Raw genomic sequence first — 12,492 nt, forward strand, 5'->3', positions numbered from 1 at the left:
GGTGAGGACCAGTGGGGTTCTGTCCTGGTGGTGATTGGAGGGTGGGGTTCAAGGGCGGAGGAGATGCGTGGAGAGCATCGTCAAGCACGTCTGAGGGGAAATTGCAGTCTTTGAAGAAGGAGGCCATCTGGGTTGTTTGGTATTGGAATTGGTCCTCCTGGGAGCAGATATGGTGGAAGCGAAGGAATTGGGAATATGGGATGGTAATTTTACAGGGGGCAGGGTGGGAGGTGGTGTAATCTAGGTAGCTGTGGGAGTCAGTCGGTTTATAGTAAATGTCCGTGTTGAGTCGGTCGCCCAGGAAAAAAATGGAGAGGTCTAGGAAGGGGAGGGAGGAGTCTGAGATGGTCCAGGTAAATTTGAGGTCGGGGTCGAAGGTGTTAGTAAAGTGGATGAACTGTTCAACCACCTCGTGGGAGCACGAGGTAGTGCCGATACAGTCATCGATGTAGCGGAGGACAAGGTGGGGGTGGTACCAGTGTAGCTGCGGAAGATGGACTGTTCCACATATCTGACAAAGTGAAATATACAGGGCCACAAGCGTGATTATAAGGCTATATGGCCTACTTCCTGAAGAAGGGCTTATGCCCAAAACGTCGATTCTCCTGTTCCTTGGATGCTGCCTGACCTGCTGCGCTTTTCCAGCAACACATTTTCAGCTCTGATCTCCAGCATCTGCAGCCCTCACTTTCTCTCTATATGGCCTACTCTGTCATTCAATGAGATAATGATGTGGCGATGCTGGTATTGGACTGCGGTGGACAAAGTTAAAGTCTCACAACACCAGGTTATAGTTCACATAAACCTGTTTGACTATAACCTGGTGTTGCGTGATTTTTAATGATGAGATAATGCTTGACCTGACAATACTCAACGCCATGTTCCTGCATTTCCCTTGCATCCTTAATTCCCTTATTGATTACAAATCTGTCTATCTGAAAATTGATTATACTTACTTTCTATAGCGCTCTGTGAAGACTGTGATGTACAAGGAGACTAGTTCAGTGAGTGTGTGCTAATGTGCTGAATTGTTAGCAATGGATCAATGAGACAGGGACAATTGGCCTGTCACACTGCCATTTTTATCCAATTCCACTCCTGCCCTGTTCTTCACATAGATTTTTTAATATTGCATCTCCAAATATTTTCCATTTCCCTTTTGAAAGATGTTGAATTTGTTTCCACCAATCTTGTCAGTATCAATTTCCAGATTATTATCATGCTATGCATGAAATACTTTTCCTTGCTTTGTCTCTGGATTCTTTTATGAATTGCTTTAAATTTTTGGTCTCTGGTTCCCAAAAATATAAATCTGTTTTCATTAATGCATTACATGATGCAGGATCTTTTAATAGAGAGTGGAATAACATGCAGTAACAATAGATGAAGAAACATCAACAAAGTGAATTGGCATAGTTGATGTGAGATAAATTTGAGTAAGATGACAGAAGCTAGTGAAGTTGGTATGAAGGCTGGTAATGTTGCAGAGGTGTAAACAAGCATTTTGGTGACTGAGCAGATGTGAAGGTTGAACCAAACTTTAAGATTGTACTCAGAATTGTTCGCTTTGAGTGAAAGTCTGAGACAGTGACAAAGACCAACATGTGGAAAAAAATGTATAAGGGCCTACTATTCGTGACTGAGTTGACTGTTTGTTTGGCGGGGCATGAAAAATCTTTGGAGTTGAGCTTGTTGCACCACACAAGGCTAGTCCCACAGAACTGGACGTCAGGGCAGGCAATGGAGTGGAACTGCATGATAAATTGCTAGTGCTGTTGAAGGGTAAAACAAAACAAGCTGGCATAGTATGCTGGTCACAATGGAGGTCTTTCCTGGGCCACCATGTGTCCCTTGCCAAGCTAAATTGCCATAGTGTTCAGGGATGTGTAGGCTAGGTGCATTAATCAGGGAGAAATGTAGAGCAATAGGGTAGGGGAATAGGTCTGGGTGGGATACTCTTTTGAGGATCGGTGTGGACTTGTTGGGCCAAATGGCCTATTTCCATACTGTAGGGATTCTATGATGATAATAGAACTAACGAACAGATACAGCAACATATGAGTTTGTTTCTAAATAATGTACAGTAATATTTTGTTACAACCAAGGTGGGTATGTATATAGTATTGTTCTGAAGTTCCACTAGTCTGCGCGAGTGCAATGTACATTTTGAAAAAGAGTTACCAAATGGCCAAGTTCTGAGGAAGGGTCACTGGACCTGAAATGTTAACTGATTTCTCTCCACAGATGCTGCTTTTCTAGCAATTTCTTCTGTTTTTGTATCACTACGGCCAATTGTATATATACTAATCTATCTATTTCCAAATTCAAATACGTCAAATGGATTTCTTTTAATAGATATTGAATCTATTGATTTATTGTAAAGCAATACTTACTCATTAAAAATGCATGTTATTAACACACAGCTTTGAATATGACAGTATGAATCTCTACCCTTCTAAATAGCCTAAAACACATGTATGTACACCCATACATCAGTGAAAGCAAAATTTAAAAAAGGTTCCTCTGCAGACAGCAAATGCACAGAAAAGCTTCAACAAAATAATAGTTAATTGTGGGGAAAAATATAACATGAAGCAATCCAGATGCTGGTGTCCCAGCACATGTGGATGGGTCATAAAGCAGAGACAGTTGTTACTAAACATATACCACCGCACTGAAACAGCTCCTGATGAATTTAAAGGACCCCATGCCAACAACCACCTGAACGAATGTCATATACAAAATGTCCTGCAAGGACTGCAACAAACATTACATTGGACAAATGGGCAGGAAACTAGCCACAAGGATACATGAGCACCAACTAGCCACCAAAAGACATGACTAACTATCACTAGTATCCATACACATAGATAAAGAGGGACATCAGTTCAACTGGGCAATACATCCATTCTGGGGCAGGCAAAACAAAGACACGCATGGGAATTCCTAGAGGCCTCGCATTCAAACTGGAACTCCATTAACATATACATTGCAATGGATCCCATTTACCAACCTCTCAGAAAAAGAACCGGAAGTGATATCACCCACCACAACCGACCAAGACACACATCGCAAGCGGGACAGAACTCTAGCATTTCATCGGAGGCTCACTGATGATGTTACCCAGCATGGTGGCAAAACCTCTGAGAACAAATCTACCACATCAGCAAGTAAATTTACATCCACATATGGTTGTTACTGGGATAATTTCAGAGGCACTTTGTTCAGGAGATGTTAAGACAACATTCTTCAGAAACCTAGGAGAATAGCTGTATCATGTTTAACTTTGTAATTGGATTCTCTGAAAATTTTTCAAAACAGGTGGCTGTGTTGGGTGACTAATTTCAGTAGCAGAAAGTGAGGACCGCGGATGCTGGAGATCAGACTCGAAATCTGTGGTGCTGGAAAAGCACAGCCGGTCAGGCAGCATCCGATAAGCAGTACAGGCAACGTTTCGAGCATAAGTCCTCATTCCTGATGCTATGCTCGAAAGGTCGACTCTCCTGCTCCTGGGATTCTGCCAGAGCGGCTGTGCTTTACCAGCACCACACACTGAGCTAATACCAAATAGCCACAATTTCTTACAACTATAACCTCAGGAATGTCATTTTTCAGTGAATATGTCCAAACAATAAACTTAAGTCATGATTTCCAGTATGAGCCTTTTTAAAAAAAATCTCAAATATCCTTTCAATCCTCAGTCTATTAAATGTCACTGCAAACCAATTCCTTTAAACACAACTTTTCAAAATATGTTAACAATGGGAGTGTAAAAATCAAAATGCTTAAGGTACTTGGGCAATTTGTGTTGGGAACTATTCTGTTTCATAAAACTGAATCTGCTCTTATCCTGCAGAAATTACACAACTAATTGCTATACCCTTAAATTTGTGTATCCAAGAATACTTTTATTCTGAATACACGGGCACACAGGAATAAGTACAGAATTCTTTTGCTGCAGTACATTGCTGATGTCTAGAATGTGTTACTGTATCTGTGCAGAGTAGCCAGGCAATTGAATTAGTTGCATATCATTGACATAGCTTCCCATAATACTCAAAAATACTGTGCTCCTGTTGAAAAATCATGTTATAGTATACAATTAAACTTTCTTCAACTTTTGCGTTTGGTTTTCTTGGAAGGTGAAATCACTAAAGCTGTTCAGAAGTGTCAGCAAGAGATATTGGTTGGTATGAAGCATGCTCCTTCCTTGGATATGTGTGGAATATAATATCAAGTGCCTGTTTTTGAAGATGAGCCCCAATGTGTGAAACTAGGCACTGATGAGAGTGCTGACATGTAAACTATAACTGGCGGAGTGCCACATCGATCAATTTTGGGGTTTCAAACATTTACAATCTGTATCAAAGAAGGGATCAAATATGTGGTAGTTAAAGTTGCTGATGACATTGAGATGGGGAAATAGATAGATTCTACAAAGAGATATGGATAAGTGAAGTGAGTTTTCTTTGTAATTCAGAGTATCATTAACCTGTGGAATCCTTTTCTCTATCTTTAATGAAAGGGTGAGTGAGATTTTAATAGATAGGAGTTGAGGGTTATGGGAAAGACATGGAGTGAAGTTGAGACCACAACCAGATCCGCCATAATCTTAACAAATGGCAGGACAGGTTCGAGGGGGTGAATGCCAGCCTTCATCTCAGTTCATTGTTCCTCTGTGCCCAATCAGGAAGGAAGGAAACTAAAGTGTTTCGAACTTGTAATCCCAGCTGAAGGCCACTTGTGAACCCTACCTAATACCTGTCAAAATATGTGACCCAGTAGTATTGCTGAACACAATTCATTCATTGCATGATGTTCACAGACCTTACCTTATTGTGTTGAATTGTCTTGAGTTTGTTGACCAAAAGGTTTTGTAAAGTTTGACCAGAGTAATTTGGTTTATTTCAAGATCTATTTATTGATACTGATACCTGTGTGATGAAAGTGTTGTGAGCTTTACTTAGAGCTAATACTGCTTAATATTTAAAATAGGAGACTGAACCTTTTATAATTTGTTTTTCTTCATTTTGCAGAAATTTGGATCCACTAACGGAAACCGTATCCTTGAACCCATCTGTTACCACTTTGGTTTCCTGTGGGGAATTTTGGTTTAATGTGACATGCAGTGCCATTGAGCAGAATACGCTAATCCTTTCTTTTATTTGGTCGTTATTAAGAATTTTTTATGTTCATGTTTAGTTTATTTCTGGTTTCTTAACATAAATAATGTGCTTGATGAGTGATCGGTGGACTCAGAATACTTGTCTTTCTGGTTAGTTGAAATTGTTAAGTCATCATTAGTTGATGTCATAAGTGCTTACAACCTTCAAAAGTTGTGCTATAAAATAACATTTTGCCATTCGGTATAGTTCCTTTCACCTTGTGGTCCAGTGGAACTTTTAAAATTCATTTGACTTTGTGCATTCACACATACTGTATAGCTATAGTTTACCAAAGCATTTCACTCGAGCTTTAGTCGTGGAGTAATTGTACTTGTATGGCATTGTGATTCTTTATTCAGTGTAGAGTTGGTTCCATGACATCTAACCATTTGGGGACAGGGAATGGCAGATTTCTTGAAGTTAAAAGTTCTAGGTTACCATTGAACTTACACTACATTCAGCATTGATTTTTACCATTTCAGAATACAAACTCTTGAAAATACAAGCACCAAACAGCATGTGTTTGGAAGCCATTCCCTGATCTTTGAATTGAATAGCTTGCTAGACCATTTCAGAGCAGAGCTAGCAGTCAGCCTATGGGTCTAAACTCATGTAGGTCAGACTGGTAAAGGTGGCACATTACCCTCTTTAAAGGATATTAGTGAACCAGATTGACAACAACATGGTCACCATTACTGACACAAGTTTTCAATTCCAGATTTAGCAATTGAATTGAAATTCCACCTGCTGCTGTAGTAGAATTTCAAAAAAGTTGCCCCCTTGCATTGACAAGGGTCTCTGGATTAATAGGTCAACGATCTTACTGCTATGTCGCCATCTCTTGTGTGTTGATCTGAGGTAGGGAAACAGGAGCATTTGCTATTTTAGAAATCAGAAAGGAGAGAGACTAGTTTGGACTGAAAAATTGCATTGAAATAGCTTCCTATCACGTATAAAAAGCCTGGGAACTTTAACAAATTTATATTTATGGAATGTATTTTGTTGTATGGTTGATTTATTATAAACTATATTGACTATTATAATTTTACCTTTTATATTAGTTTTTGTGGTTAATTTTCTTAAGTGATTCATAGTATGGAATACCCTTCTACCTACAGTATCTGGCTCATTGGCCGGAATATTTCATTGTTGCAGAGGCCCCTGGAGGAGAGTTAATGGGATACAGTAAGGATCCAGTATCATGTTCGCTAATACGTTGTACACATGCCATATAAAACTTATTTTCTGATATTAAATGTGCCTTTCAATTAGATTAAATAGTTACATTTTATGCTTACTATGACTTGATTCAAAAATGTAAATCCTAATGTTCTATTTGAACATAATTAATGTGCTGTAATAATGTTGCAGATGCTATTCTTCAAAACCAGCCTTATCTAAACAATTAACTTCAATTGGAGTTATTACCTTATCTCACCTTGGTTGTTTTTAACCTGCAAAGCCTTTATTTCCATTTTCTTTAGTCCAAGGGATCCAGAGTTAAATAGACTTGGCAGACAAATGGTTTAACTATTCACTGTCAGATCTGGGTAGACTACTTAAAATATTCGCAGGTCTGTTCTCCTTTGCCAAAACTGGTTATTCTGCAGTCGCTTTCAAATGCAAAGATACCATTGCTTCTTTTCTCCACTGCCTTCACTGTTTTCTTTCCAAATCCTCTGGGCCAAGTTTCTGCTAATGTTCCCTGTATCCTTAACCCTGAACTTATATGTTTTTTTCTCTCTTCTATTTTCCCTCATGTTCTATCTGAGCTCATTTGTCCACAAGATTCATCTCCTGCTCTTGACCCTATTCCCATCAAATGATGGATTATCATTCTCCCCTCCCTCGCCCAACCTATATCAGGTGAGATTGTTAATGGCTCTTCGTCAATACTGTCTTCCTCTTCAAACTTACCATCATCATCCCCATAAAAAAGCTTTCACTCTCTCCCTCATTGCAGAATTACCTCCCTCATCTCCAGACTTGCTTTCCTGTCTAAAGACCTTGAATATGCTGTTGCCAATCCATATCCATCTTTCCCAGAACCCCATGTTTGAACCTCTGATTAAATTTGTACCCTTGCCGTGGTACTGGCATGGTTCTTCTCTAGTTCAGAAATGACATCCCATGTGAACCGCTCAAGGTGAACTGTATCTCCTTATCCTTCTTGACTTATCTGGATTGACTGAGCATCCTGACTCCTCTCCGCAGTTGTGTCGGACTGCACTTGCCTGCTTTCATTTCCTTTTCCATACATTTCTATCTAGAGAATTGTCTGCAATAGCTTCTCGCTGCCTATATCACTAGTTTCGTCTAAGGATCTGTCTCCTGTTTGTTATCTGCGTGCTGCCCATCAGTGGTATAATCTGAAAACGGTGTGTCAAATTCCACGTATGCTGATGACATCCAGCTGTACCTCGCTATAACATTTCTTTCCCCACTTCTTTCTTTAAATTGTTACACTTGTCCTGTACCCAGCATGGATAACCAGGAGTTTCACCCTTGTAAATATTGGGAAGGCCAAATCCATTATCTTTGGTCTCCAAAACAAACCTTATTCCCTAACTATTGACACCATTCCTCTCCCTGACAGCTTTCTAAGGCTGTTCAAATCTATTTACAATTCTGATAAAAAGCATCCACCTACATTACTAACTCTGTTTTCTGCTCCATGTGTATCCTGACCTGTTGAGTGTCCCCAGAATTTCTGTTTTTATTTCAAACTGTACACAACCTTGTTATTGTATTTGGCCCAAAAAATGAGCTTCGAACCACATGTCTGTAATACTGTTAAGACTGCTAATTTCCTGCTCTGTAACAACAAACTCTTATCTCAGCTCATCTGCTGCTTAAGGCCTCAACCATGCTATATTATTTCTAGACTTGACTATTCCAGTGTACTAGGCAAATGCTGGAGATTAGAGTAGTGCTGGAAAAGCACAGCAGGTCAGGCAGCATCCGAGGAGCAGGAAAATTGACGTTTTGGGTAAAAGCCCTTCATTCCAGTGTGCTCCTAGTTGTCTTCCAACTTCCATACTGCATAAATCTGGAGTCACATATGACCTTACTGCCTAAAACTCCTAACTAATACCAAGTCTGATCTACCTGTTACCTTGCTGACCAACATTTGCTCCCAGTTAAGCACCGTCTCAATTCTAAAATAGTCGTCTTGGTTTTTAAATCTCTCCACAATTTTGCTACATGTCTAACCTTCAGCCCAATGACATATCCTCCAGTTCTAGACTTCAGCATTTCTGAATGTTAATTGTCCAACAATAGTGGCTGTAATGTTATGTTAATGTGACTTATACTTTCTTCCCTACAATTGATCATTGTATTGTTTAGATATGCCAAATATATTTTGATCTATTTAATGTATTTAGCAGTTATTTCGACTGCACTACATTTCCCTGACACTTTTTTAAAAAAAGTAAAGAAATTAAAGTTCTCCCAGAACAGAAAATACTCTACTCTAGTAAGAATATCTGCTGTTTGCCAAGTGATATTTGTATATATTCTTCTTGTGCTAACCTAATAGCAGTTAGTCTTTGTCTCCTTCATTATATAAATAACTATGTTTTATATGGAATAATGTTCCTTTCTTTGTGGAATCATCTGAAATGGCCATTAGTGGTGTCAGCAGTAATTTACCAATTATATTCATTTTTATGTCATCAGTCCAGTGACAGCGCACATATTTTAGGGCAAAGTACAAATAAAGGTAGTCATTTTGAATGTTTGAAAAGCTCCCATTTGTTTCAAGAGTGAGAATATGTGGAGCTTTTAAATTGACTGTAGCAGTCTTCTACTTGAAAGACTAACAGTCCTGATGTGACCTGCATTCTGAACAACAGTTAAGTGCTTGACTTCACACAGCAGATATTTAGCAGTAATTAGACTTTTTAGCCTTAAAGTCACACATCTTAATCTTAAAAATTAAGTGAAGTAATTGTCCTAACCTTATAACGTAGCATGTCCTCTAATTTAATAAAAAACATCTGTTAGTATATAGAAATGCTTTGAATTTAGCATGGGAAATTAAAAATGGAAACTAAGTATTTTCCTTTTAAGTGTCATGTAAGGTTTGCTTGCAGCTTTTAGGAAAAGGATCTCTTCGATCTTATCAACCTCTACTTAATGCAAAGCATTTCTCTGCTGTCTAGTTAATAGAAGCACATAACTTTAATCATTTGAACTCACCTGGAAATGTCAATTTCAAATTGTATGCATTCCTCTTGACCAGGTTTGTTCCCATATTACTTTTAATTTGAATGTGAGAACTTTGGGTTGCATTTTATAAAATACTTTTAGTAGAAGCATTTTTCAATGTTTAACTAGATCAAAAGAGAACATTGAATATTTCTACATATATTTGAGTATTAAGAAAGTAGCATAACATCATAGTCTGGGCTCAAATGTCTTCAAATGTAGGTGACTTACTATATTAATTAGCTGATTCAAAGCAGTTAAATTGGCAGGGAAGTATTTCCAAAGTATATTGTCTGGACCCTAATGTTGCTTCTCCTACTTGCATTCACATTCACCTGCACCAGTCTATGGTAGTTACAGTTTTCAACATGGCTCATTAGTCCCAAGCCTGCTGGTGAAATATTTGAAAGGTATCATTATTTCTGAAAAGAAATTGGAAACTGATTCAAATATGTCCATATTGTGTGGAAGGAAAATAGCGAAAACACTGTAGTTGCCCACAGTAAGCTCCTACTAACAGTACTTAGGGTATTGAAGCTTTACTTAGGTTTGCAAAATGTAGAAATTGGATAAAGAGATCTCGTAATGTGAAATGAGACACTAATTTATGAAATACAGTGAGTGAGAGGTTTGTTGGGATCTGAAACTAGTGTAAATTACATTGATGGTGTGTAATGAGAGTTTTAAAAAAGCCATCTAATTTTTTTTTCAGTTATGGGGAAAGCTGAAGGATCAGTGGCAAGAGAGGAATGGCATGGACATGTAACAGCCTTATCTGTAGCCCCAGAGTTTAGACGCTTGGGACTAGCAGCTAAACTAATGGAACTGCTGGAGGAAATATCTGAAAGGTTGATGTTCCTATTTTAACAATTAATTTGATATCAAATATGCATTTTAAATTGTCAGGAACTGATGAACCATTTTAATTTTTTTTATTGTAGAAAAGGTGGATTCTTTGTGGATCTATTTGTACGAGTTTCCAATCAAGTGGCAGTAAACATGTACAAACAACTTGGCTATAGTGTTTACCGGACTGTGATAGAGTATTACTCAGCTAGCAATGGAGAACCAGATGAAGACGCTTATGGTATGCTTATGGATTTGTGAAATATACTTAAAATAGAACACTGGTAACAGTGATAACTGAGAAAGATTAAGTGTAAGAGTTGTGTTGATTATTTTCTGTATTGGTTTAATATTGAGTATGAAAAATCAGGATATATCAGAGTTTCTCTCCAGTGCTTTTCATTTTAGTGAAGTTCTTTTCCATTTTAGTAGTGGGTATTTATCTCACTGAATTACAAATATGCAGAACCCTTGAGTGTTGAAGTGACCAGCGATTATGATTCTTCTGCAAGTGGCAGCCAGTTTTAAAGCACCTTGCAGCTGAGAGAGTGTTTTTATGATTTGCATTTTTAAGGAATCGTTTTAAGCAACTTTTATGAAGTTGCCTGTTTTTAGTAAGACCTCTCTAATTATGCTTTTCCTTTCTGTAACAGATATGAGAAAAGCCTTATCAAGAGATACAGAGAAGAAATCAATAATACCCCTTCCTCATCCAGTTAGACCTGAAGATATTGAATAACTTTAAGCTGTGGTTGTTGGGCAATGTATAAACCAAAAGTTATATATACTTTTATTGTTTTAATGAGAGAATGCTGAGAAATGTTTCAAGATACTGAATATTTTATTAAAGATAAGAGCATTTGCTATTTGACTGTAAATAGTGCTGACAGTTTCAATACTTTGACTAAATATTGTTATATTTTAAAGATAAATTTGAGACCAGTATCTCACATTTGGTTTATAGCCCAAGAGCCACAGCTTTATCAGGAAACACTTGAGTTTAGTGTATTTTTTTCCCTAATTGATAATAGTCCTTTAAATACATTAAGAATGGATGCAAAGAAATCTTATGTGTACTTCATGAATGTTTGTGTAACATTTAAATTGTCAATTTAGTGATATGCAGAATATGTTTGAATACTATTGGCAGCTCCTGTAAAGTCTCAGTACTTCCGGGAAAAGTACCCGAGTTGTCTGTTGGGAATGTTAACAGTGGAGCTTAATTTTAAACACCGGTGTTACATGAAAACACTGTGTATAATGTAATTATATTGTTTTTGTCAACAGGAAAGGTATTCTCTGAAGAACTTGTACTGATAATGTTGGCACTTTACACTCTCAAAACTTCGAGTTCTTTAATGGACTTATAGATTTACTTTTATTTTTTCTGCTATTAACTAGACAGCGCAGCAGTCTGTCTAACAGAAGGTAGCAATTGAATTTTCATTTGCTGTATTCCAGCTTACAACTGGGATGAGAGGGGTGGGGCAAGGGAAGATGAGAGACACCTTCTGACATGTAACAGTGTGGGGAATAGGTTGGGAGGGCGTCACAAGATCGCTTGTTTGAACCAGATAAGGGTTTCTTTAAAAGATTCATATTTGTTCAGTTTTATTGTAACACATGGTGCTGTAATCAATTGTCAAAATAAATGTTTACCTTAAAATTGATATGTGTACAGAATCTGCTTTGGTTTAATGTTATAGTTTTTCCTGAGAATAATTCCAGTTTTATGATGATAAAATCCTGAATCACTGTTTTCCTCAAGGTTCTCTGTTGTGAAACATGCAGCAAGTAGTTAAGGCCAAATGTTAGATTTTATTTTGATACTTATTTGAAACTGCACTGTTTGAACATGTGCCAACGGGAGAAAAAAAAATTGAACGCTTTGATGCGATGAACTTTGCTGCCTCAAACCTTACGTAAGAAGTTTATTTTAATCTCTTGGCATTTATGTCTTTGTAATCTACAGACTTGATTTAATGCATTCCTGTATGGCCACTCTTATTCCACCCTTGGTCAGCATGAGGTTGTCCACCCTCTGTTGCCCATGACCTAATACACACAATCCTGTTCACATTGCCTCCACCATGTTTGCTGACTAACATTGGTTCTCAGTGATTTCCTCCTTGTTTTCAAACATCTCTATGACCTTGCACCCCCTTACCTCTGTAAACTCCTCCAGCTCTATGATCGATCAGAATATCAGAGTTCTTCTATTTCTGGCCTTTTGAGAGTCATTGATTTTAATGGCTCCACAATTGGTGCC

At 37.9% G+C, this 12,492-nt stretch overlaps 1 protein-coding gene across 2 annotated transcripts; it reads left to right on the top strand.

Moving 5' to 3' along the window:
* The first annotated feature begins 1,968 nt into the window (after positions 1 to 1,968).
* naa20 (N-alpha-acetyltransferase 20, NatB catalytic subunit) lies at positions 1,969 to 11,892 on the top strand. 2 transcript variants are annotated; one of them, XM_043696524.1, is made up of 6 exons: positions 1,969 to 2,105; positions 5,037 to 5,061; positions 6,260 to 6,350; positions 10,090 to 10,225; positions 10,319 to 10,464; positions 10,877 to 11,892. In XM_043696524.1, exons 1-6 carry the CDS (start codon positions 2,077 to 2,079, stop codon positions 10,960 to 10,962), a joined length of 513 nt encoding a protein of 170 aa, XP_043552459.1. In that variant the 5' UTR covers positions 1,969 to 2,076; the 3' UTR covers positions 10,963 to 11,892. The 2 variants fall into 2 exon arrangements, with proteins under 2 accessions (XP_043552459.1, XP_043552460.1); XM_043696525.1 differs by lacking the exons at positions 1,969 to 2,105; positions 5,037 to 5,061; positions 6,260 to 6,350 and adding an exon at positions 5,097 to 5,275.
* The last annotated feature ends 600 nt before the right edge of the window (positions 11,893 to 12,492 follow it).

The sequence above is a fragment of the Chiloscyllium plagiosum genome, chromosome 9 (assembly GCF_004010195.1).
Source record: "Chiloscyllium plagiosum isolate BGI_BamShark_2017 chromosome 9, ASM401019v2, whole genome shotgun sequence".
Taxonomy (NCBI): domain Eukaryota; kingdom Metazoa; phylum Chordata; class Chondrichthyes; order Orectolobiformes; family Hemiscylliidae; genus Chiloscyllium; species Chiloscyllium plagiosum.

Coding starts and splice junctions, on each gene's coding strand:
- naa20 (XM_043696524.1), top strand. CDS start 2,077: ATGTACAGTAATATTTTGTTACAACCAAG. Junction 2,106..5,036: donor AATATTTTGTTACAACCAAG/GTGGGTATGTAT, acceptor TTCATTTTGCAG/AAATTTGGATCCACTAACGG. Junction 5,062..6,259: donor TGGATCCACTAACGGAAACC/GTATCCTTGAAC, acceptor AGTGATTCATAG/TATGGAATACCCTTCTACCT.